This window comes from Paramormyrops kingsleyae, chromosome 9 (genome assembly GCF_048594095.1).
Source record: "Paramormyrops kingsleyae isolate MSU_618 chromosome 9, PKINGS_0.4, whole genome shotgun sequence".
Classification (NCBI taxonomy): domain Eukaryota; kingdom Metazoa; phylum Chordata; class Actinopteri; order Osteoglossiformes; family Mormyridae; genus Paramormyrops; species Paramormyrops kingsleyae.
The window spans coordinates 33,941,785-33,967,474 of NC_132805.1; the positions used below are offsets into that span (position 1 = coordinate 33,941,785).

Genomic DNA, 25,690 nt, shown 5'->3' on the forward strand with positions numbered 1-25,690 from the left:
TGGAAACCTGCTAAATTAGAGAAAAACCACTGGATCTGTGCTGTGGACAATAAATTTACATGGTTAGTTAGTAATTAACAAGTTACTCTGCAAATTGCACATCTGACAGTGAAAACACCGGACAGTTAGGTTAACGCCTGACTGTAACTGAGAATTTTAGCTAATTTGTCAGCCATTAGAACTTTGAGAATGAAGATAGAGCCTCAATCCCATGGCATAATAGGTCTCAAAGCTCTTCTCTTCCCTTTGCAGTGTTCTTAATAAAGATGTCTTAAAAAGGACCGGTCTCGACCTGTGCTTTGGATCAAAAGAGTCTTTTTGTTCTCATTACTGATTTGCCATTATTTTAATTACAATGTTTACAGTGTTTTGCAGGCCATGATGAATGCAGGTTTTCCATTCTGCAAAACTCAATTAACTTTGATTATCATTTGGCTGAATGAATCCTCTGAAAAACTGAACAAAAGACTAATATTCAAAACTAATAAACATCTGGGTGGTGGCTCAGTGCACAATACTGTTATTTCATGACTTTTATGATTGTAAAGGTCTAATGCTACCTCCACTATCTGTATATACAGTTTCTATGCTGTCTCTCTGTCTTGTGGGTTTTCTGCTATGGTCCAAAGACATCCAGTTGGACTAATTAGTATCTCTAAATAGCCTAATGAACTGGCATCCTGTTTGGGGTTTACCCCAGCCTTGTGTGACCCTGACCAGGATGAGTGGTTATAAGATGGATGGTATGATATCTTTGAGTTATAATCAGGCAAATTTTAGGCAAGGATTTGTAATATTGCCTTGGAATCAGAAAATTAAACACACCTCTGGTTTTACTGGCTCTCTCCTTCACATAGTTGATTTACATAGATTAAACATATAAGTTTCCGTTAAATACTAAAGAAAAGTAAGGTAATGAGCATGCACTGATTACAGTGCGTTGCCACACCCATCACCTAACTATCCACCTCAGGGATGAGAACCTGCATGCAGCAGGTGATACCTCAGCACCACCCTAGTCTGAATGAACCAGTGTGAGTTTTTCTGATGACTGGAGTGCTAATCCTGCCACCAACCCCTAAGGTTTTTCCTGTAAGTTAGAGGACCTCCTTATAGGGCTGGATGTAGATTAACGTCACGGTCATACCCACGATGAAGCAATTGCAGGTTAAGGGCCTTGCTCAAGAGTCCAATGGAGTAGAATCACCCTTGGCATTCGTGGGATTTGAACCTACAACCTTCCCGTTGCTGGCACAGATCCCTAGCCTCAGAGCCACCACTCTGCTGTTATTTTAATTCACCTACAGATGCCACTCGGACAGATGATGTGTAATGCTTTATTATAAACAACCAACTAAGTATTAGGTATAAGTTAGACGACGCTAAGCAACCATGTTTCTCTTTAACTGATGAAATGATACATACAATTGCTACATGGTAAATGCATTTTTAAAAACATATTCTAGATATGACGGTAAAATACAATGTAAACTCTCTTCGCAAATAATGTCTGCTTTAAACCGAGAAGCGAATGTCAGAGTACAAATTTCTACAGTTCTAACGAAGCTTTTGTTTTATGCCGTGTTTTGTCAGACCGATTGTTAAACGACAAACATTTAAGTCATCAGACATGTAATACGAAGAAACGGACGCCGATACTAAATTATGAAACGAAAATAAATATATACCATAACGGATGCATAAATTCCAACTACTCCAATACAGCATATTAAAGTGTTCTAAAATGGGTACGAGATACCTTTTAACTACATTAACCACAGAGACAGTTGCTTACTGCACAGCATTATTTGCTGCGAAGGTGGAGCAGCCATGCGTGACTCGAGCGTCCCTCACGTGGTCGGCTGATAGCACCCTCATTGGCTAGCAAGCTGTCACTCAGCCGGCTTGGTCGCAACGGAACGGCACGATGCGCAGATATTCACAGAAACTTTTACGCCTATTTTTTTGTGTAAGAGCCAATGACGCCGAAATAGATTAAGCATAAAACATTGCGTAAGAGTTAGCAGTGGGACGGAAGCTGGTACGGCAGTCTGAAATGAAGCCAACTAGCCGTAAGAGCTGAGCTGTAATTCAAGATAATGGACACAGTGCGCATTTAAAAAAAACCTGCGGACAACTTACTACCGTGGACGATTCGTCGTGTTTTATTGCACAAATAAGTAAGACAGCTTTTGTTGAAAGCTGCCATTCCTTCTCCAGTCCAGGCCAGAGACAGGTACGTGAGCTGTGTCGCTGGTTATGTAGTATTAAAGTATTTATTCTGCCATTAAAGCACGCAGGTTAACGTACACTACAGATATATCAACGAAAACTAAAACAGTAGCTAATACTACGTGTGTATTTTGCGAGAGTCAGAAAGAAGGTTAATGCGTACAGTATGTGTATTTTAACAGGTAGTCGATATAAAGGAAGACACAGTTAATTGGAAACAGGCCACCCGTCGTTTGAGGGGTAAACTGGTTATATGGTAACTAAAGCGCGTATTATCCCTGCAAAGGAGTTAACTATACTCTCCCCCTCCGGTTGTTGTTAATTGTCTAGGCGGTTGGCTAACCGTATGTTGACGTGAATTCCGAGTCGGTTCTGGCCAGGGGGGACGCGGCGCTCCCCACACTCGGCCAGTTAGCTGGTTACTGGTCGTGTCTAGCGAGTTCAGGACTAACTAACGGTGTTGCGATGCGTGAGGCTGGCGGCGTCGTGTTCCCGGGTGTTTTCTGCGGTAAACCCTGACAATCCCAGTGTGCAGGCCGGCGTGAGCTGTCAAACAGCCCCGCCGTGCCTGTCCGGTTGTGTTGGTTGCTTTGCTTATACAGTATTTCTCAGCTATATCTCTGAACAGAGGGTTTTCTTCACAGAAGTGTATGGATGTGCCCGCCTGTGTGTTTTGTCTTTCTGTTTTTCTTCCTCTTCTTTTTTTAAAAGAGCCCAACCGATCTGTTTGCCTAATTCGGTCGGGGGTGTGTGTGTGTGTGCGCGCGCGCGCGCGTGTCTTGCGTCGTTTCTCACCCTATCCGTCAGCGTAGCTGTTTGTATTACTATTCAATATTATTCACTGTAAATTATTATTATTTTGTCATCTTGGCTGATATTTTGTCTTAAGATTGTACCTGCAATTGTAAATTGCTCATATTTATACAGTGTGTTGTTGTTGTTAAGGTGTGAAGTTTTCAGTTTTCACTTGGTCTATAATGAAAAGACGGTAGATACGTACACGTCGCCAATGGTATTTTAACTAACCTGGAAATGTACTGACGACCAGTTTCCCCGTAATATGTATGCATTCCTCCTTTAGCTGATTGGCAAAGCCTGCCAAGATGACAGTCGTCAAAAAGGGGGTGGGGGGCAGCAGTGTTCTCTGGGCACAAACCGCTGTTCCTTAACATGGTCAACACTGTTGTCAAAGCGGCAGAGGATGTGTATTTTCTTGTTCATGGCTTATGCAGCATCACAATGGGATGTTCCCCAAAATATGGCATTGATGTCCACAAGTCCGAAACCAGTTTCCAGGAATAAGTACTGTGTGGCTGTTTGTATTCATGCTCATATGTTCTCTCCTTGATGGTGAGATAGCACTTATTTACACAGCATGTAGTTAGAGTGCGGAATAGTCTTCATATTAGTGTAGTACAAGCTAAAACCCTGGGTTCCTATTAGTTGGAGCTAGATAAGATTTTATCAACTCTGAGCTATTAGTTGAACTCTCCCCAAACAAGCTTGATGGACCGAAAGGCCTCCTTCCATTGTTTAATTTCTTGTTTTGTGTGCGTTCTCTCATTCTACAGGCTGGGTAAATGTAGCCATTGTGGGTGTTCGTCTGCGCTAAGACTTGGGTCACCTCAATGCCTGCCGGCCCCTGACCTCTGACCCCCCCTGCAGCCCTTAGTACCTGTACCTTATGATTTGCTGTGAGGCCATGGCTACTGTGAACATCACCAGTGACATCCTGCACCGCCAGATAAGGGTGAGCTTTTTATCTTTTTAGTGTTCAGTGTGGTCTGTGTTTTTAGGGTTTTCACCCATACCTTGTATAACAGATGCAAATGGATTCTGGATACTAGGCTATTCGCTGACTTAACTTTGTTTTGTTTGGTTCTGTTGTGTATTTTGGGGGGAGATCTTTTTATGTGTCCACCAGGCTCAGAGTAGGAAGGAGTGCCTCTTTAATAAAGCTCTTCTGCGGTGTCAACCTTGTGCCATCTTTGTCTCCTCCAGGAAAAGGCAGCACTAGGGTTCCAGAGACACTATCATGTGACCGACCCCTTTATCAAGAGACTTGGGCTGGAAGCAGAGCTGCAGGTCAGGGACAGCTGTCACTTCTTTTTGTGTTATGCTGTTCGCTTGGGTGGAAAGTAGCCCTCTGGATTCCATCCACAATCTTCCTCCACTACCTAGTGTCATGCATTGACTCTTATTTATGCTTAATGTGTCACTGCGTATTAGATGTTTTGCATAACCTGCATTTGGCTGGTTCTGTTGTTGGCCATGGATCAGCATAACCAGTAACATATATAGCAATTCTTGTATGATCAATGGTTACAGAATGTAGTTTCACACATTTTTACTAACAGAAATTTACTTGTGCTTTAGATACAAAGTTATAAAAGAGGCCATTTCACATGAAATTAGAACATCTCTCTCGCCTCCTTTTTTTTTCCAGGGCCATTCTGGATGTGTCAACTGCCTGGAATGGAATGAGAGTGGAGAGTGAGTGACTATGCCGGGAGGGGGTGTGGCAGTGGTTGGGGGTGGGGCTGTGCTGGAGGGGGTGTGGCTTAGTGGTGCAAGTTCTCTATTTAATTGATGCATGTTCTGTAATAGTTGGGAGAAGAGGTTTTCAATCAAGGGTCAACCGAAGCATTTAGTAAAAGTTGACAATGTGCATTGTTGATACACTCATTCGTCCTGCAAGTCCCAAGTAATCAAGCAGTACCCCCACAGCATAATCTATTAAATGGGGACTCCAGAGAGAAAATCATTCTTGAGGTCTCTTATTTAAGAAAGGTTGGAAGACCCTGGTTTAGATGCCTAAATGTGTATCTGTTTGCAAGCCACTTTGCGTTTGCATCCCTGACCATATCTCTGTCCCCTAGCTTGTTAGCCTCTGGTTCAGACGACCAGCATGCCATCGTCTGGGACCCGTTCCGGCATCGCAAGCTCATCACCATGCACACAGGGCACGCAGCCAACATCTTCTCTGTCAAGGTGAGAGAGGAGTTTAATCCACATGCATGCGCAGTGCTGGGGAGCTGGTGAAACTGTCCAGGAGTGTACTTCTGGTAGCTGGTGGGAAGTCCTTTGTAAAGACTAATTCTCTTCAAACCCAGATATGTTTGATTTAGTATAAAGTGAAATTCAAGTATAAGTTGTATGGAAAAACCATAATTTTGGCAATAAACAGCTATATAACCTTAAATAAGTTTGCTCCCTGATTTAAGGTTATGATCTCAGTCTCTATCCCCTCATCCCATTTCTTCACCAGTTCCTGCCCCACACTGGTGACACCATCCTGGTAACAGGGGCGGCAGACACCAAGGTCCATGTGCATGACCTGACGGTCAAGGAGACCATCCACATGTTCTCTGACCACACCAACCGGGTCAAGCGCATTGCCACAGCTCCCATGTGGCCCAACACCTTCTGGAGCGCAGCTGAGGACGGCACAATCAGGTTTGATGGTCTGAATGGCCACACTGATCTCCTTAAACTCGGGCCGCACGATATCATCTCAATATCCTCACAATTGTATGGTGCATGCATGCCCAATCCTCACCAGGGCTTAAGATGCCCAGCGAAACATTTTTCTGGACACCAGCTTTTTGGTATTATACAGGCGTTTATTTACGCCCACTATTTGGTAAGAAGATTAGGAGTATGCCTAAAATATTAATGAGAGGCGTATTGTGACGGCCGTAAGTTTGTAATCTGTATAAATTCGCCGAATCCTTATGTTTGTTAATTTGGTTAGTGGAGCACGCTACATGCTACTGTTTTGGTAAATCATTGAAGCGATAAGCACTAAACTGGCGATGAAGAAAGGGACAGATCAGCAACCGCAACATCTTTTAAGAGGAGATATTGTGGATAAACAAGGTAAAAAGATATCGGTGGTCTCTAACACGTTCATAAAACATAAGGATACGCTAAATTTATACCGATTACTAATATTTTAGGTGTTATACTAATTTGTTCACCAAATTGTGGTTGTATATAATCGTTCGTATAGTACCGAAAGAAAAAAAAAAAAAATCTTATTTTTGTTTATAACATATACTGTCCAGCAACAAGACCAGAGGAGGAACTTCTTTGTTTACCTGAATGCCTGAAGGCTTAACACTGGCCAGCTGAAACGAATGACTGTGAAGTATCCAGACAGAAACCCCACAAAATACAGATATTGAGTGTCTAATGTCCAGCCCTGTAGAGCTCTGAGCAGAGTTCATGTATGCTGAGCTATCAGAGTTATATCACCCTTTGTGTGAACAAACTCCTGCTCTGTTTGCCTGGATGATTTGTTTGTTTGTTGTTGTGTACATTGGGCTCTTTCACACCACATGAACTTTTTTCAGGAACCAGAACCTTTAGAACCAGGAACTTTTGTCACGTTCATACCACTGGAGCTTGACTTAGTTGTAGATCCTTGGAGGTCCAGACTAGGCACCTTTCGTTTGAACACAAACTATTGGGGAGGCAGTTTCAGAGACTGCTTGCTGATTGGTTGACCACAAGCACCGGCACTAACCTGGAAGTTATGTGGAAGTGTGGGTGAAAAGAATTATAATTAGCAAAGCAAAAATTGAGCAGATGGAATTATCTTTGTATCTGATAGATGTAATCAGTACATTTTCTGCATCGGAGAATTCAATCGATAACCAATGTACTTTTGTCTAATATCACCAGTGCCTGCAGTGAAACTTGCTAGTGGCGGAATAATGTTTTTTTTTTTTTTTTTTTTTTTTTTTTTTTTTTTTGTGAAACCGAAAAGATCGATTTGCCAGCCAGATTTAATAATGAAACTTAAATGTTGTATGAACGGGTCGTATGAATGAAATATAAGTAAAAGGCACGTTTTGATCATGAACGCTCCCCCCCCATAACTAACAAATATCTTAACAAAACAGCTCGTACATCCTCCATTTTTTTGGGCTGTCTGTGTAGTTTCCATTTATGTTTCAATTAAGTTTCACCTGCGAGATTTTTGCATCCCCCATGCTTATTTGGAATAAACTCCCAGTTTCTGTTGTCTGGTGTGAAGGTCCTGGCCACCTTCATTTGCTGCTTCACTCCACAAAAGTCCCCAGTTCTAACAGCTCAAGAACCTGTAACCAGGGACTGGTTCTGGAACTTCGGTTTGAAAGTACCGTATGATGTGTCTGGAGCAGTCCTGTGTGTCTCTGCATGAGGCCTGACCCCTCCCTTTCCGACAGGCAGTACGACCTGAGGGAGAGCAGCCGTAGATCCGAGGTGCTCGTAGACCTCACCGAATACTGTGGTCAGCTGGTGGAAGCCAAGTGCCTCGCTGTTAACCCACGAGACAACAACTACCTGGCAGTGGGAGCCAACGGGCCCTTTGTCCGCCTCTATGACATCCGCATGATTCACAATCACCGGTAGGTGCGTGTGCGTGCTTGTGTCCGCTTGCACTGGTTATAAATTTCTGCTTGTCTGACTCTCGTGTTTCTCAAGGTAACTTAACTTTCTGGGTGCCATTAGTTCTGCATTGTTAATGTACCTAAATATTACTTGTGAATTTTCTCATTCGCTGGGATCTCTCTCCCCTAACTTTGGGTGACCATACTGTCTGATATTAGCTGCTCTGTTTCCATTGATATATAATTGTTGCCACATGCTCTTGATGAGATGTGCTCTGAGTGAAGCAATATATATAATTTGAGATTTCCAACATGCATAGAAATTTTCGGCAGTGAAGTAAGCATTATAATTCTGTCTTGATGGGCAAACTCCGTGGTATGGATTATCATATAAAAGGTCTGCATTGCAGCCATATGTGCCTACATTGGCTTTTTAGTAAAACCAGACGAGCTCTTGCACAAAGTGACATTCTCTGGACCTGTTGTGATTAATCTATGTTTTTCTCCTCTCTACCCAGGAAATCACTGAGTCAGAATGCACAGGCAGCCGTGCACACCTTCTGCGAGCGGCAGAAGCCTATACCCGATGGGGCGGGGCAGTATTATGTCGCCGGTATGTGTGTGTGTCCCCTCCCCCCACCCTGAGATTCATCAGGGCTCATATGAGCTTGCTTTTCCCTGTGCTATTTTATTGCCTGATGGCTTCAGTCCAGAGAGGCTAAATTAGCTCAATTCCGGAAGTAATTAGTTCAGTTAAATGCTCTGCTGCTGGGTTAAGATGAAGACTTCTCATAATTTAGTAACAAAATCCCAGTCCTTCCCATGGTCCCTTCATGTTGTACTGTGGTGCCCACAAGGGGGCAGCATTTCCCTTTGATTTGATCCTTGGTAGAGTCTGAAGCACTTTGGAGCACTGACTGGGAAAGTTAGAAAGGCAGCATTCCATAAGATTCCCTGGAATTCAGAATGCCTTTGCCTTTCTCACAATGATGTATAGTAAGGTTGTTTAAAACTGTGAAAGATATCATGGTGCTTCTTGTCTGCTGGAGGATGGTCTAAAACCTGGTCTGGATTAGAGGCAGTATGGAGTATGGATCTGGCTCCTTATTGTACGCAGTTCAGGAATAACTAGGTTCAGCTGGCCGACTATCCTGCCTCTCCCTTCCAGGTCACCTACCAGTAAAACTTCCTGACTACAACAACCGGCTACGTGTCTTGGTGGCCACCTACGTCACCTTCAGCCCAGATGGAACGGAGCTGCTGGTCAACATGGGTGGGGAGCAGGTACCTCCGCCAGTTTGTCAGAGTCCAGTGCCAGTCCACTTCCCTACCTACTCTACTCTACTACTCTAAGTCCCAAACTGAATATGAGTTGTGATTCTCTTTGCACATTTTCTTTTTTTTTTTGTGGTCCATCAGGTATACTTATTCGACTTGACGTTTAAGCAGAGGCCATACACCTTTCTTTTACCCAAGAAGTGCCATTCGACAGGAGGTATGGTTCACTGGGGGTCATCACATAGTGTGAAGTGCTTGCCTGTTACCAAGGCAACACAGCCCCTCTTAGCCCTTTGCACTGAATTTGGGTCTTCTCCCTCCGCAGAGGTACAGAACGGGAAGACCTCCACCAATGGTGTGTTGAACGGCATACACCTGCCTGCAAGCCGTCTGCGATGGGCCGAGGGCAAGTCTTCTAACAGGTACCCTGTCTGTACCCGGTTTGACTTTTCTTGGGAGCCAATCGGGGCCTTCAAAGCAGGCCTTTGCTGGATGGCCGAACGTCCTTGGGGTCTCCTGCCTGCAGTGCAGTGCTGGTTCCCTATTGGATTTCACCAACAAAATTTAGGAAAGAGTGCGAGATTTCTTAGCTGTCGTTAAGGTGCATGCCAGACCCATAGCCTGTAATAAAACATGCCGAACTGCAGCACCTCATGCTTGTCCTGTTCTCACTTGTATGGAGTTTGGGTGCCTGGGGTAGTTGGGCCGCCAGTTGGCAGTGGAGCCCCAGGATTTTGAACACCTGTATCTTCAACAGGAGTTCTTGTTCCCTACCCTGTGTTATCTTCATTCTTTGCATTGCTGCATGTTTAACTGCTTTGTCCATCTACAGTGCTGTACTTGTTAAATATCTGACAAGAATTTTGTAGCTACTGTTGACAAAGGAGCCGTATAAATATTGAATTCAGTGCGTTTTATGACCTCTGCCCACAATGAGAGTGGGAGATGTCATCCGTCTGGCTTCCTTCCATTTACGTCTGTGACCTGGGGTCTCCCTCTCTCCCTAATCCGTTGGCCATGCGGCAGCACCTCTGCCGAACTCCCCCCCCACCTGGAGCGCATCAAGCAGCAGGCCAACGAGGCGTTCGCGCGGCAGCAGTGGACACAGGCCATCCAGCTGTACAGCCTGGGCATCCACGAGGCTAGCCGCAACGCTATGCTCTACGGCAACCGAGCGGCCGCCTACATGAAGCGCAAATGGTGAGGGAGCCGCCAGCTCCTTGCCGGTCAGCTGACCCATATGTCCAATGGGGAGCCTCCATTACATTACGTATCCCTAAATAGAAATGCTACGAGTCATTAATCTGTATTTGCATCTTGGGTGTGGCTGTGTCTAGACTCATTTTATGCAACAGGAATCATGATTGGTCCAACCGGTCATGTGTATCGGAGTATTTTTGTAACGTCCCCCCAGGGATGGTGACCATTATGACGCCTTGCGGGACTGCCTGAAGGCGTTGGCACTGAACCCAGCCCATCTGAAGGCCCATTTTCGGCTGGCACGCTGCCTCTTCGAGCTGAAGTATGTGGCTGAGGCACTGGAGTGTCTGAATGACTTCAAGGGCAAGTTCCCCGAACAGGCCCTCAGCAGTGCCTGCGATGCGCTGGACAAGGACATCCGGACTGCCCTGTTTGCCAAGGCTGAAGCCTGTGAGTGGACCTTCGTGAGTGTTGGCATGTTCGTGTGTCTCGGCGTCAGCTGGCATGCCACTGACGCGTCGATGGGTGTCTAAGCGAAACTTCTGATAGTCTCAGTCCAAGTTCGTTGACTTGACCTCTTCGTGCTGCACATATGTAGCGGAAGATAAGAAGGGCGGCTCTCTCCGCTTCCACGCCTTCAACCGAAAACCGTCCATCCCGGAGGATGAGGCTGTGCTGAGGGAACGCAGCTACGACTACAAGCATCGCTACTGCGGCCACTGCAACACCACCACAGACATCAAAGAGGCCAACTTCTTCGGCAGGTCAGATCATGTCTTCTAGAAGTGTCACCTTAGGGTGTGGAGCTTTAGAAAGTCCCTCTCACAGTTAACGCTTCCAGGCTAGATGCCAAAATGCCACCTCTGTTTGTCCATCATCCAGTGTAATGGGGTTATCAAGGAATCTAAAGCTTTGACCAGTGAGGGACTTTGCACGTCTCTGAACTTGTCTGATACTCGAAGTATGGGAAGCGTGTTTTGACCTGTTCCTTTCTCAGAAAGCCAGTTACCCTTGGCAGGTCTACTTTCAGGTGTATGTTGTGGTAACTAAACCAAGGCTGAAAGATGCAGGTTGATATGTGGAAAGTTCATCAGGCTGAGAAGATCAGACAGTCTTAGTCATGTATGTGTAAAATCTTAAGCAGAGGTTTCATTTAATGTACTGCACTTCACTAAATGTTAATATCCTCCCAAGCATCTTCCCCTGCTTGATCTGCCTCTCGACGACATGTTCCGTCTCCATTTGAAGGCTGGAATGTTTCTGTAAGAGTGGGGGGCAGTCCGTCTGCCTGTTTCGCCTGTTCTCCCTGTCCGCTCTGGTTCTCCGATGTCACTGTCTCACTCCGTTCCCCTCAGCAAAGGGCAGTACATCGTGAGTGGCTCAGACGACGGCTCTTTCTTCATCTGGGAGAAGGAGACCACCAACCTAGTCAGGATCCTACAGGGAGACGAGTCCATCGTCAACTGCTTGCAGCCACACCCCAGCTACTGCTTCCTGGCCACCAGCGGCATCGATCCTGTGGTGCGGCTCTGGAACCCCAGGCCAGAGGTAGCCAGCGCCACCTAGTGTCCCCAAGCTGAGTTATCCATTAGATAGCAAAGTAGCCTTATGATTCATGAAGGATTTCTGCCTGAAATATTTTGCAGGTCATTCCTTAATCAACAGAAGTGTAAAATACTGAAAAAATAACTAAATCCAGCACTGGACCCATAATGTTAGTTTAATGAGGTGTGCTCCTCCCCTGCCTCCTCTTCACCCCCCCCCAGACGGAGAGTGAGAACGGCCGGGTGGTGGTGGACATGGAGGGTGCCGCGCAGGCCAACCAGCGGCGCATGAACGCCGACCCGCTAGAGGTTATGCTACTCAACATGGGCTACCGCATCACGGGCCTGAGCAGCGGCGGACCCGACGGCTCTGACGACGAGGACAGCTCCGAGGGCCAGGTGCAGTGCCGGCCCAGCTAGACGCTGCACCCCACCGAGCCGCCCCGCCCCGCCCCGGACCCCCTGCCACCCGGACCCGCGTGTCTGCATATTTTGTGTGTGTGCGTAAGACGGAGCACGTGTGCGTGTGTGAAGGTGGAGGGGTGAGCTCTCTGGCTGGAATGATTTTTGACCCAGACTGATCCGGCCCATACAGTGGAAGGATGTGTCATGAATGTCACAGCTGTACACCATTCCCAAATCTGTGTGGTAGTCGAGGGTGGGGGGAACTGGTGCAAGGTGACTGGGGTCTTATGGATAGCGGTGTCAGCAAAAGTCACCCCCGTATCCTGTGCTCATCCCACAATGACATTCTGGACATTGCCTCCCCCACATGTGAGGCGGGGACGTTGGGCGGGGTAGAGACTCTGGCTGTGTGGGACGACTGAAGCAGATTCTAAACACCAAAACTGTGCAGCAGCAGCGCCAACGTCCTTCCTTAGCTGATGCACAGTTACAGCGTCCTTCAGCTTTCTCCCGCAGAGAGGCCCCCCTCCACCTCAAGTATGTGTGGAGCCAACACAGACCTTCAAGATACATCGCCAATTCTAGAGGTTGATTATTATTATTGCTATTTTTGCAGCAAATCGCACCTTGAAAGTTCTTGGAAAGCCGTGTCTGGAAGGACTTTCTTCTTGTGGTAGGTCTGGGGTACTGAATGATGTCATTCACACACCAGAAATCGGACGCGGTCAAGAGTTACAGTAGAGCTACTGGCCTTGACGATAAGACTCTTTTGGTTTCCTTCTGCTTTGTAAACCTTTTGGTCAGAGTGTCATTTCAGTTTTATCCAGGAAATAGAAAGAAAAAAAAACTTGCAAAATGTTGAACTGCTTGAGGCACGTGATGGAAAGTTTATATAGGAGTGAACAGAACCCTTTAAAGAGCCGTTTTCAATGTATTGAGATGCATCCATGTGTAACTGAGGAGCACTTGAGGAACACCTCCAGCAAAAATAAGGAGAGACTTGTGGAATGTAAGCCTTCACCGATGTTCTGGAGGAGTTCTAGAACGGAATGAGCTATGGGCTGGAAGTCTCACAGCACATAGGAAGACACAGCTGCACAACCTCATTCCACAGGGGGCTGATGGCTTCACCGTCAGATAGCACCAAGACGGCCAGAAGTAATTTCCTACTTCCTTCGGAGGTCTGGTGACTGCCCACGTTTTTCCCCACATGTGCACTTCTGGTTCTCAAAACTGTTTCATTGTTTCTGTTGTGTATTTCAATCAAGTGCATCTTCAAGATATTTTTGTGTTCTGTATCTTTGGTCTTGGAGAACATGTGTGAGGACACTGGTTAGTTTTTGGACTGGTTTTATAAGGTTATGGAGGCTGTGTTTTTGGGTTTTGATTTTTGAACGGAAAAACTCCTTTGAAGCCCACTGTTCTCTCCTATTTGCCAGGATGTTGGAGTCGAGCTCCAAGCGTCCCTGCCCAGCTGCTCACCAACATCAAGCTAAAAGTGGGAAGGCAGTTTGCATGGTGATACGGCAGCTTCCCAAGCCCAGCTTCTGGACAGAAGTCAGATAATTTCCCCTTCTACTTGTGATCCAGTAGTTTTGTTTTTGCAATTATATATTTTTGTTAAGGACATGGCTTGCTTAAGCATCCTGTTGTCCCCCTACTCCTATACTAGAGAATTTTATATCCTCAATTAGTGTCATGATGCTGGTAAAATGGTCTGTACATTTTATATTTGAGGTGATGGCCCAAGGTGATGGCCCGGGGTCATGGGAAACTGTTTCTGATTTGTTATGGCTGAGTTTGGTCCGATTCGGGCAGAGCTGGTCAGTGGCTGTGTTCGGCTCTGTTCTGCTTCGTGAGGTCCGATTTCACTGAGCTCTGGATAAGTTTCTAAGGTTGATTCGTCACCCCCCCCCCCCCCCCCCATTTCCTCAACCATTGTGACAGAATACTTCCGTATCAGTCAGAAGTCAAAATTGCTTGTATTTGCCCAAAACATCAGACATCACCAAACAGGCGCTCCTGTTTAATGTCGGGAACGATCGTCAGGCCCAGGACATGAAACGTATGTAAGGCCTGAGCCTTCTAACACTAGAGCTCCATGTGTGTTTTTTTTCCAATTAAAATGACATTTTTTAAATTCTTTTCTTCTTTTGGCTACTCTGAGTTTGTTGCAAGGAAAAGGAATAAATGAAAAGTAATATTGAATGACCTTCTTGGTTTTGCTCTTTATTATTGTTCTTAATTATTCTTTCCACTCCCATTCATAAGTGTTTTTAAGCTCCGCCCACTGCCGGCCCGTTAATTTCCCCTGGGCTCATGTTGGAAGGGCTTTGTTGGAACAGGGCAGATAGTGGTTAATAAGCAGAGTTATGGACCCCGTCTTGCTGATTCATATCCCAGGAGGCATCTGCCTGAAGCAAGAAATTTTAACCTGCAATGTTCTTGTAATGAAATAACATCAAAAGAAATGCAGGCAAAGCACAAATATACGTGGCAATATATGTTATTCCCCTGGCCAAAATACCTGTAGGGTATATCCTTGTACAAACAAACTGGTTATGTGCTGGTTTGGTTATGCTGTGCTGCTAGTGGGTATGCAGTAGGTCTACTGGTAACAAATGTAGACCCCTTCAACTGAATTCAGTCAAGAATGACTGATAGCGTACTGGTTTCATGGGGAATTTCCACTCTAGACGCCTCTGTTGAAATATGGTGCAGTTTGGTCACTCTCTATGCACTAAAGCAGGACCCTTGATGCAAAAGCTACACTGTATTGTTCTCTGTGTCACCATTTTTAAGGAGGGGAATAAATTACAAATTGTTTATTATAAAGGGCTATAATACCACACCCCAAAATCAGATTAATCATCCTAACACCAATAATTCCCAAGACAAAGGCATTTTCGTTTATCTAGGTCACCGTCTTCACATTGATTTTGGATCTTTCTCCCACGTATTCTGTTCCAGAGCCACTTTACCAGTGTAAATAAAAACCTTGTAGTGTGCATATTTTAAAGTGACAACTTTTCCGACAATAGGCCTACATGACACTGTGACATTGAATGCCACTTTGAAATGCCACGCATCATTTTACCAAACAGCTATTTTCCTCTGAAACTGCTCACGTGTGAGTCCCACGAGAATCGGGGCAGGGATCAGTCTCTTTATACACATGATCCATAAGCACGGCCAGTCTGCAGTGATCATAATTAAGAAGATTCACGTAGCTATAGCCCTGTACTATTTGATATAGGGTGTCAGAGTAATAAAAAAAATACTAATAAATCTGACTACAGGTATTTGGCTTTGGATGGTGCTGTACAAAAAGTTACTTACAAGACCGTCTTGTTAAATTGGGTTAGTTGCGCAAGCTAGATATAGAGCCGGAGTTTTCCCGGGGGGGGTCCTCAGTCGCGGGCATGATGAACTCGCCATGTCCGCAGCGCTTCGCCTTCGTTTGTCATAGTCTGCACACTTTTGCTGACTGCGTTGTTTTTGCCACGTCTAAATGAAACCAGACGGGCAACTGCGGTCCCAAAGCGTCCACTCCAATACCAGCCTGGCCCATATCTGCTAATCGGAAACGTACAACCCAAACGGTACAACAACGGGCTCTCGGTATTACAAATGTAAGAGTCAAAGGAGGTTCCGTTTGTCTAACCCGAGTCTGTCTTCTCTTGTCCTGATTTTCGTTGATGTTGCGTATACAAAACGATGTATTCACCACAGCGAATGCTGACGGACATTTGAATCAGAATGCATTTTTACCACGATTATGGAATTACCATAGCCTACATTTGTTTTTTTTCTCAATCAAATTATTTTTGTCACGAACATGTCTGTGATTCCTGGTTGCGGAAAATAAAATATCTTCTGATTTGAACCCGAAATCTTTTGGAAGCACAAGCACTAACCAGTACGTCATCTCCCTTTTCATATTAGCAGAAACATCTTGGTGGAAGGTTAAGGCTGTTAAATATATTCCCTTGGTTCTGATATACTTATTTTTAAGCACAAAATGCCCTTGGGGTGAATCAATCAGGTACCACGGCTGGGAACTTCTTGCCGTGAGCACAAACATCATGCCAAGGTGTAATTACCTTTTTGAAGCAACAGGTGGCGGTATCGGACGTCTCTGACATAGGTCACGTCTCGAACTGGGAATAGGAGTCGCATCCCAGCGAGGCTGAGAACAGGCAGCCCTGAGCAGATTGTACAACCAGATAACGAGGGCCTGAAGACTAGCAGCGATCGGGTGTCACAGTTGGGTGCATTTGCTGACAAGGCACAGATTGCAAAAGTAATGCGAACGGAAATTATAGTAGCACAATTTCATGTTGTTGTGTCTCGAGTGACCTGTATGGGGGGGAGGGGGGAGGGTTAGCCTGCACAGCGAGGGCAGCAGTGTCAGTAAAACCCCAAGAGCCCTTTGCAGCTGTCCGCGTAACAACATGTTTCACTTGTTTTAAGTCTTATCAAGAATTGTTCCAAATCACTGACGAGTACGTTGCCAACGCCCTCTCCTCTACAACTTGAAGAGCGCTGCGGACAATCCTAGAGCCCCTAAACAATGTTTCTTTGTTTTGTAAAAAATAAAGTATATGTGTGAGTAAGCTCTATCTATCTAAGATCTATCCATCTATCCATCTATCCATCTATCTATCTATCTATCTATCTATCTATCTATCTATCTATCTATCTATCTATCTGTCATTGTTGTTGTTATCAACAATAACAATACCTGTTAGCTATGTTTATTTTCCCCGCATTTTTATCACTGTACTGGCTATAAGCTTGTTGGTGAGCTGATCTGAACCGTTTGTCTCGTTATGGTAACTCAGTCTCCGCGGCACTGGGACCGCGTGAAAAAGCCTGAAACAAGCTTTGTTTCCAGTTGCTGGGCCAGTGGGAGGGGAAACTGGGAAATGCTCTGATTGTAACTGGTAATGATGGCGGATGCATCGGAGGCAGACGCACTAACAAATGATAAGGAGGACTGCGAGAAAATAGACCCAGATAAGAGCCGATTTCCTTATTGCATCGTTTGGACGCCCATTCCGGGCTTGTCGTAAGTTCCTCTTGTCAGTTTTTGTGACACTCGTTGTTGGTTTTTAAGATCTTTCGGACAATTCAGTGTAACACCACAGTTCAGTGTTATATTGGAATAACTGAAAGATAAAGAGAGGTACCACCAGTTCGCAATGGGGTTTTACGAATGATGTCAGGATATTTCATTGCACCAGTGAGATGTTTTTTTTTCTGTCCTGGCTGGAAATCCCAATCTGACGTCGTCGTCGTCACACTCCCTGGCACGGAAACTAGCGGGTCGCAGGATGGCACTGGGCGTTTCAAAGCAAACAAAACACAAAGAAAAATTTTAAACGCTAAAGTTACCGCGAAAGCTGTCTTACATGTCCATAGGTCAATGCCCTGCAAGCGCATGTGCTGATGTAAAGTTGCATAATTTCACGGATATTAGAAGCACACGGCTCGAGATGACCTCGGGATTGCTTACGCAGATCACACTTCATCTGCCAGCAGTGCTTACCTGAGGAGAAGGGGCAGATTGGGCGGGGCAGGTGAGAGATCGCTGCGATCGCTCGCTGCCCCCTGTGAACTTTTCAATTTCACCTGGTGTCTTTTCGTGACTCGCTTAAAATCTGCCGTTTAGTATATTTAGATCATTTCATATCTTGAAATATATATCAGCACCTTAGGCAAAAGTACCACAATTGCTAAAAACTTATTGGGTACTGAGAAAATTATTTTTTAAAAGATTATATGTAATATAAGCCACCAGAAAATGGATGGATGTACACCAATGAATATAAAAAAGCTGTCCTATACTGGCACGTGAATGAAATGAAGATGTAGAGAGGGGCTGAACGTCAGGTATATCCGGAGAGGAAGTTGATGGGCTTCGGGGACACAGTCAGGGAGCTCTGCTCTGGGGACTGGGTAGAGTGCTGTTTGGGTGGAGATGTCAGGAAGTAGCGGCACGAGGGGAAGGAGCACACAGACTGCCCCAGATTCTCCAACGAGGTGGGTCAGATGCACCAAAGTGGTTCAGAAGTCCTCCTGTATTGGGGCTCCATTGCCAGACCTTACCTGGAAAATCACGGCGGATTCTCACAGCCCCAGTGTGCCTCAGGATGGACTGTCATGTGCCAAAGAGGAACAGACTGTAGAGGGGGATCTTCCTCTGTTTATTTAGATGCTTTCATTCAGAGTTACATTATTATCCATTGACACATGTGTTTTATGGGAATAATTCAGGCGAAGGGTCCAGCTCAGGAATAAAACCAAAGATCCCTTCTTGGGTTTTGATTCATCACCCTGTAGGTTAAACCCAATAGCCCAGCGGGTATTACACCCCAATACGGACTGTGGTTCTGATTGTTATCCAGCTACATAACGACCTTAACCCCTACCCAGTCCAAACCTTAACCATACGTAAACAAACAAAATACAAGACTTTTGGATTAAACAATTAAGATTTTTAGTTTTTTGATTGCAGTCACAGATCTTTGTGGGGACTTGAAAAATAGTCCCCACAATGTCAAAATACCTGGTTTTATCACACTGTGGGGGACATTTAGTCTGCCACAATGTAATATAAACATAATCCACACGCACACACACACACACACACACACAGCCGAATTGGGCAACTCTAATAAAAACTGATTATTGTATCTGAACGATTTCTGGGAGACGACGCATCTGATGGCTCCAGTTTTTAGGAAAACAGGAAAGTAGGAAATGTTTCAGCCTCCCCCCGGTTTCCATGGTTACCTGGGGCTGGAACACAGACAGTCTTGGGTGCAGCCTTCTTGCAGACAGAAGCAGGGGGTGGACACGGCCCTAAGCAAGCACCTTGTATATTTGATCGAATCATTGTAATGGGCATTTGTGGATGCATACTTCTGTCTGAGCCTTGCTTTGAGAGAATAGTCTGAGTCATGTGATCTGAGACAAGTTGCTCTCAGGAGCAGTTTGTCTATTGGCTGCCCATTGACAAATTCCCCTTCTTTCTAGGTGCTTGTCTGTTGTAGCCCTGTTCCTTACGTCCTGTTCCATGTGCAGGTGGCTGCTGCCGTTTATTGGCCACATGGGAATCTGCACGTCCTCCGGCGTGATTCGAGATTTTGCTGGGCCCTACTGTGTCTCTGTGAGTATGGTCACATCCTCCTTCCATCTCCCGCAGGGCACTTTCTTTAGCACGATTATATTTAAATGCCTACAAACTATGAAATTATGCCGGGTGAAATATAAGCGATGGACAGCACCAAGTGGTGATCGGTTCAGATCCCAGCAATGGTACTTCTCATAAGAGCTTTGGGCATCAGTGGATATTGTATGTTACACATCCAATTGTGTAAAACAGTACAATTATGCTATTATTGTAATTTGTTTTGTGATTATAAAAATAATTTTGTTGTTTAAAAACCTGTATTCATGTGGAATGGTTTCTGCTTATAAAGCAAAGTATGGGAAGATAAATCATACTTGAGATCAGTGTCTAAAGTCTTTAAGACAGACCCCGGGGTTAGTTTTAAGAACCGTGGCCTCGTTTGATCCTGAACATACCTACTGCTCCTCAACACAGCTTTATTTCCCAGGAGGACGACATGGCTTTTGGCAGGCCAACGAAGTAAGTGAGTCTTCATTAGCATTACAGCTGTTCTTTTTGCAGTGGGAGATGTGAACATTGTATTAATGCGATGTGTTCATAAGAATTAGCAGCCAGTGATTATAATGCTTATATGGACTGGCGACCAAAGCTGATTAATCATAAGATACATAAACGTTAAAGGGACTCGAGGTGCTAAAGGCCACAGGGAATTCCGCATCCCTGCAACATTTTGCTACCGCTGCAGGTACTGGAGGCTGGACGTGAGCAAGGTGTGCGGAGGCAGCCCAGAGGTGTGGGACGCCGCCGTGCGCGACGCCTCGCAGCAGTATGGGCACAAGATGGTGAGCCGCGGGCAGAAACGGGGCCGGTATGGGGAAAAGACTACAGGGGCCCGGGCTAAAAACATAAAGCCGACCCTCGGGGGCAAATTGACCATCCTGTCTGTGAGGAGGGTGGGGGATAAGATGAGGATTAGTACAGCTTGGATTTCCTTCTTTCCCTAATGTGTTAGAAGAGACACCACGTTCCCTGATGGGTGGTATCGGGGTGAGGATGAGTGTCAGGATCGTGCCTGTTCTGCTCCTTCAGTACGGCTGGACCCCTTGTTCCGCTGGCTACCGTGTGATTCATGTTTTATTTTTTTGTTGGGTTAATCCTGTGGTTGTTACTGTGTCGTATCTGTTTCTACCCTTTGTCTGCTGTGGTCGCTCTTATCTCTTGCCTCAGTTTTGCCTGTTTTATTTTGACCTCTCGTGGTCCTTTGGTTTAGTGTGTTCTTTTTTTTTTTTAGTTTAATAAAGTCGTTTTCTTTGTTGGAGCCGCCGTGAGGATGGTCTCCTCCTTCCCTGCGTCATGCTCTCCCGCGACAGCGAGTAAATCATCAACAAAGCGCAGACTCCTTTAGAGCATGCAGCCTCCGAATAACTTAAAGGGTCTCAACCCCACACCAAATTATTCTTGTTACCGATCAGTCGCATAGCGCCACGTAGTAGAATTTTGTGTTGGAACCTCCCTGGAAATTTGATTCAGGCCTCAGGATCAGCAAAATGTACCGTCTACCCCCCCCCCCCCTCCTCCTTCCCCGGCGGCCGGCAAAAACAGTGGGGAACCTATCAGTAGGGTTGCCCGCAAAATATATTTCTGGCCATGGGTTTGCTTTCGAGCCCTTAGATGTGGCATTTAGTGATGCCAAACTGACCTTTTCTGCTCTAAGGGGGGGCAGTTGTTTAGCCAGCTCTGCGATGTGTTGGAAGTTTAGGTAAATCCAGGCTGTTACTGGATAGCTGTATTATTTGCATACCGAAATTTGTGACGTTTCTGAACAAAGGGAGAATCTGTCTCTAGGTTCCAGCTGATAGGGGCGTGAGCCCAACCTGCAGCCCCCCCCCCCTCCCCCCGCCCACTCGCCATCTTTTCTTCTCTGTCCCCCTGTTCCCCGCAGCACATCCTCTGCTGTGACAACTGCCACTCCTACGTGGCCTTGGCCCTGAACCTGATGCGCTACGACGGCAGCTCCACGTGGAACATGATTAACCTCTGCCTCCTCTCCCTGCTCCACAGCAAGCACGTCAGGTGAGGAAAGGAGGCGGAAGCAGATTGCCGTTAGAGCCCCTGAAACCGGCGCGATTCACCTTTACGCCTCTCTGGGCCGCGTCTGCTTCCACAGCTCCGTGTGAATCGTCGGGCAGCTTTGCTGTCTGTTTGGAGGCGGTGGGATGCAGTAAAATGAAACCAAGTGTTTTTTTTTCCCCAACATTTCCTGTGATTGTGTTTTATTTGGTGGCTTGTAATTGACCGTCAAACAAAGGGAAGATTTTGTGCAATGACACAACACAAAAGGCTGAATAGAAAAGACATACGCATTGCAGGACTTCGCCTGCATCTTCCATACGGACTTCTTCTGTATCTACTTCTCTCCTGTTCTCCCCACTCTTTCTTGCTCTTTTCATTGCCCTTTTCTCTTCTCTCTCCATCCTCCACCACCCCTCCCCCACATACACCGACACCCAGCAGCATTGCAGACTCCCTGAAGACTTGGTTGCCCTTCCTGCTCTTATATGGGGTCATCATCACAGTCACCGTGGTCCTCAACGTGCGCTAATAGGCTGGGGGGTGAGGAGGAGGAGGAGGAGGGGTGTCCAGTGAGGCGCCATGTGGAACCTAAGCATGGATCCGCATTAAGCTTCTGTACAGCGAGATCGGCATAGAATCCCACACACCAGCATGTGGAAGAGCCCTCCATGACCACCGCTGTGTGAGTGTGTGTATTGGGGGGTGTGTCCCTATAAACCTCATAAACTCCCCCCTTCCCCAAAATGTACACTGACATGTTCCACAAGAAGTTAATTAACTGCTGGTGCTTGTTTCAATGATCTGCAGCTTTTTAATTAGAGGGGGTTATCTGGACCTCCAGGTTTGGAATCCAGATCCATGTTATCCCCATGACATGCTGCGATCGTTGTGTCCCTGCTATGGTTCCGCGACATGACGCTTGGCAATAGCCTGCTCGCAGTCTACTTCCGGCTTTGGATTAGGGCCCTATTTTCAGGTCTGCCTCCAGAATTCTGCTGCTTAGGAGTGTGTCAACCAGGGTGATCCTCACACCTGTGTCACACACACACACACTCAGGGTTCATGGGATATCAGGTTTATGCGATGGCTGAGCTAATATCTGCTGAAAGTGGAGAGGAGGAACTACATTTCGCTGGATCTCTTTCCCTAGAAGAAAGAGTCCATTTTGCCGTAGAGGAACATCCACTATTATAAATATACATTATTATAAAATAACAAAAACTAAATTACAGATATTGCCAGATGCAGTTAGCTGAATTGGGGCCTCTGTGTTGCCCATAGTGTGTGCTCTGTGACTAACTGGAATAGGTGTACTGCTGCACTATACCATATGCTTCCTAGAATAGGCTCCAGACCCACTCGTGACCCAATGCAGGATACGTGATTGGAGGATGGATGGACGGATGCCATACAAATGAATTCAACCATGTAAACATTCATTAAATATTGATAATATAGAACATCTAGTACTCTGTCATGATTTTCATGTACAGTACTCATTTATTAGTTTATTTATTGTATTTCCTGCTATGGGGTGAAAACCAAAAACATTCACCCTTGAGACCTTTCTCTTCTTCATGAGTCCTTTAAATTACTACAGTTTTATCAAAATACAACTGCGGAATATGAAGTTTTTTTCTTTATTTGCTAATTCATCCATTAACAGACCAACATGTTAGATACCCCCCCCCCCCATTTGAGAATGGAGTATAGCCCATTAGCATAAATGTAATCCTTTTCATTAGCTGAATTTATGAAATTACTGTCCCAGAACATTAACCTGGTTTGTGGTTGTCGCTCTTCCCATTGGCCACGCCTGGCTAAAGTCATCAGACGTCGGGTAAACCAATGGTGTGTGTCTCGGAGGTCCTGGTGGGTCTGGGTGCGGGTAGGGTCGCAGCCCGCCCGAGCACTTCGGCTCCGCTGAGCTAATTATTATGCTCAGTGGCCCGATGCAGCCACGTCTCTCCCCCCGCCAAAGCTGCCAGTGACTTACAGAGAACAGGAAGGGAGACATTCCGGGGTCCGCCAGCACCACGGCCCAGACCTGCTTTGCAGCGACCACTTTTTGGATTCCTCCTTTCGAAAGACGCTGGAGGGACTCCTGTCTCATGTTGTTTGGTTCCCGGCAAAGGAATTGAACCCCCTCTGTGTCTGGGATCCAACCCAGACGCCCCTGTGTCCCCCTCCTGGATAAAGTACCATGAGCAACGCGGTGGACATTGTTCCCGACGCCCATGAAAGCCTCTGATGTTAGCGGGGGAGTGTCAGTCCTCTTTGAAAGTTACGATGGAGATAAGCTGGCTAGATATTGGGAGGCTTAAATGCCTTCCTTGTGGGGTTTCTCTCTTAATCTGAAATTCTTTTCCCAGTCTTCCAGACACTACCTCAGGAGTTTGTATATTAGCTGTGACTCTCTTACATCCCTGACATGCTCTGGTTAGAAACACATTTGTGACTCACTCACATCCCTGACATAGATGCACAGCTGTGACTCACTTATATCTCTGACATACTCCAGTTAGATGCACAACTGTGACTCACTTATATCCCTGACATACTCCAGTTAGATGCACAGCTGTGACTCACTTATATCCCTGACATACTCCAGTTAGATGCACAGCTGTGACTCACTTATATCCCTGACATGCTCCAGTTAGATGCACAGCTGTGACTCACTTATATCCCTGACATGCTCCAGTTAGATGCACAGCTGTGACTCACTTATATCCCTGACATGCTCCAGTTAGATGCACAGCTGTGACTCACTTATATCCCTGACATGCTCCAGTTAGATGCACAGCTGTGACTCTCATACATCAGAACTCTGATTAGATCAGGTCCAGATCAGAGCTTTGATTCGATGTACAACTGTGACTCTCTTAGGTCCAAGACCAATCTCTGCTTAGGTTCACAGCTATGACTCTGTTACCACAGTACACACATGCAGTTTCCACACTGTTTCTACATCGATCACCTTTTTAATGATAATTTCACAAACTGTACGTGGTCTGTGTAGAGGGGGGATCTTAATGGCCACTGTAGACCGCACTTTGGTGAGTCTTTGTCTTTTCAAAGCTTCGGCAGATACGCCCCAAAGCTGCTGGCATCTTGGTATCCAGGAGCCGCAGCTTAGGCATGTGGGACCCGAGGCCTAACCCTCTCAGGCGCCCTGCATAAAGGCTGACCTACACACAGCCACCGTCCACTCTGCTGATCACTCCTTAGCAACAGAGTAATAACCCCAAACCCCACCCCACCGTGTGAAAACCATTTCTACAGCTCAACTTACTGCTCTCCCAGTTAATAATGAATATTCACAGCCAATAATAATAAAATGTTGAATCAGAAGCAGGTTGCTTAAGGTTAAAGTCAACCATTTGCTGCATATTTAAGCTAATTCAACAACACAGACAATAATAGCAAGGCCATTACTAGATCCACAAACTTTAGTTGGTCAAAAATAAACATTAAGAGAAACGATTTATATGTTTATCTATTTGTTTACTTGTTTGTGAATAAATAAATGAGCGAGTCCTGGCAAGGGGAAGATGCAGGGCGGCGCAGGTCCCTGTGCCCTGGGACTTTGGATTGGCGCTGGTCTCAGTTTTATCTACAGTCATATATTTTCAGTTATTTATTCAATGCATCTGCATAAAGCTTAAATGAAATTTAACATATCTAACGTAGAACACAGTGTTTTAACTCTAAATCCACTCATTCAGTAATATTAAAAACGTTTTAACGGATATCATTTTCATCACAGACTGGCTTGTTCTTTCTTTGTGCCTTGACTGATTGATCATGCTCTGCTCCTATCCGGTTTCACACTTCACCCACCAAAGTCAGACCGCTTAGACCGGTCTCTCATTCTTCTCTCGCACCCCCTGGGAGATCAAATGCTGACCGCGGGAGGTGAGAGCGGCGTAGCAGCCATCCATCGCTGCGCTCCTACCGAAGCGGCGATTTGCGGCTACGCATTTCGAAAGAAATGTTGCTTTTGTGTAGGCGTGTCCCACTACGTGTTTTTGGTGGGTGTACCTAACATCCGAACGCGACTTCTCTATCTCGTTTTCAAAGCATGTTTTATTTAAATTGCTAATGCGAACAGCTGTGAAAGAAGCCCGGTATCTACTCACATACATCCATATAGGTATATGACAAGCGCAGGGAAAGTCGGATTGACGTTTGGTTTCAGAAAGAAGAATTAAGATTGATGACTCCTGACCGGGGATGTCGATTTCAACAAGGCCTATAACCTTCTGGAAGAACTGTTCTCGGGAAAATGCAGTAGTCTACTTGTTATACAGGATAAACACATAATTGTGATCATGCCCCTACCATTGAGATCAAGTCCTCAGTATTTTCTCTGCACCTCCGATAGCCGTGATTATTACGGGGCTCACCTAGAATGGCCAAACACGTCTGACCTCCGTATTTTA

At 45.7% G+C, this 25,690-nt stretch overlaps 2 protein-coding genes across 8 annotated transcripts; both read left to right on the forward strand.

The window, feature by feature from the left end:
* The first annotated feature begins 1,997 nt into the window (after positions 1-1,997).
* On the forward strand, positions 1,998-14,249 carry wdtc1 (WD and tetratricopeptide repeats 1). Of its 6 annotated transcripts, none has more exons than XM_072716855.1 (18): positions 1,998-2,236; positions 3,804-3,982; positions 4,234-4,317; positions 4,679-4,725; positions 5,112-5,223; positions 5,501-5,688; positions 7,446-7,628; positions 8,129-8,223; positions 8,779-8,894; positions 9,030-9,105; positions 9,214-9,310; positions 9,915-10,088; positions 10,303-10,538; positions 10,687-10,852; positions 11,444-11,636; positions 11,855-12,132; positions 12,654-12,710; positions 13,477-14,249. In XM_072716855.1, the coding sequence occupies exons 2-16, from the start codon at positions 3,917-3,919 to the stop codon at positions 12,050-12,052; spliced, it is 2,031 nt and encodes a 676-aa protein (XP_072572956.1). In that variant the 5' UTR covers positions 1,998-2,236; positions 3,804-3,916; the 3' UTR covers positions 12,053-12,132; positions 12,654-12,710; positions 13,477-14,249. The 6 variants fall into 6 exon arrangements, with proteins under 6 accessions (XP_072572956.1, XP_023670265.1, XP_072572955.1 ...); XM_023814497.2 differs by having other exon boundaries at positions 11,855-12,031; XM_072716854.1 differs by having other exon boundaries at positions 12,654-14,249.
* A 2,709-nt stretch (positions 14,250-16,958) lies between these two features.
* LOC111845448 (transmembrane protein 222-like) lies at positions 16,959-22,708 on the forward strand. 2 transcript variants are annotated; one of them, XM_023814886.1, is made up of 6 exons: positions 16,959-17,108; positions 19,127-19,211; positions 19,663-19,694; positions 19,921-20,017; positions 21,118-21,248; positions 21,690-22,708. In XM_023814886.1, exons 1-6 carry the CDS (start codon positions 16,987-16,989, stop codon positions 21,775-21,777), a joined length of 555 nt encoding a protein of 184 aa, XP_023670654.1. In that variant the 5' UTR covers positions 16,959-16,986; the 3' UTR covers positions 21,778-22,708. The 2 variants fall into 2 exon arrangements, with proteins under 2 accessions (XP_023670654.1, XP_023670649.1); XM_023814881.1 differs by lacking the exon at positions 21,690-22,708 and having other exon boundaries at positions 21,237-21,668.
* The last annotated feature ends 2,982 nt before the right edge of the window (positions 22,709-25,690 follow it).

What these genes read in the sequence shown, in the direction of transcription:
- LOC111845448 (XM_023814881.1), top strand. Translation starts at nt 16,987, where the DNA reads ATGATGGCGGATGCATCGGAGGCAGACGCACTAACAAATGATAAGGAG. An exon ending in CTGGGCCCTACTGTGTCTCT is followed by an intron (nt 19,212 to 19,662) that starts GTGAGTATGGTC and finishes TTTATTTCCCAG; the next exon opens with GAGGACGACATGGCTTTTGG. An exon ending in GCTTTTGGCAGGCCAACGAA is followed by an intron (nt 19,695 to 19,920) that starts GTAAGTGAGTCT and finishes CTACCGCTGCAG; the next exon opens with GTACTGGAGGCTGGACGTGA.
- wdtc1 (XM_023814467.2), top strand. Translation starts at nt 3,917, where the DNA reads ATGATTTGCTGTGAGGCCATGGCTACTGTGAACATCACCAGTGACATC. An exon ending in GAGGGCAAGTCTTCTAACAG is followed by an intron (nt 9,311 to 9,914) that starts GTACCCTGTCTG and finishes GCCATGCGGCAG; the next exon opens with CACCTCTGCCGAACTCCCCC. An exon ending in GTTTGCCAAGGCTGAAGCCT is followed by an intron (nt 10,539 to 10,686) that starts GTGAGTGGACCT and finishes GCACATATGTAG; the next exon opens with CGGAAGATAAGAAGGGCGGC.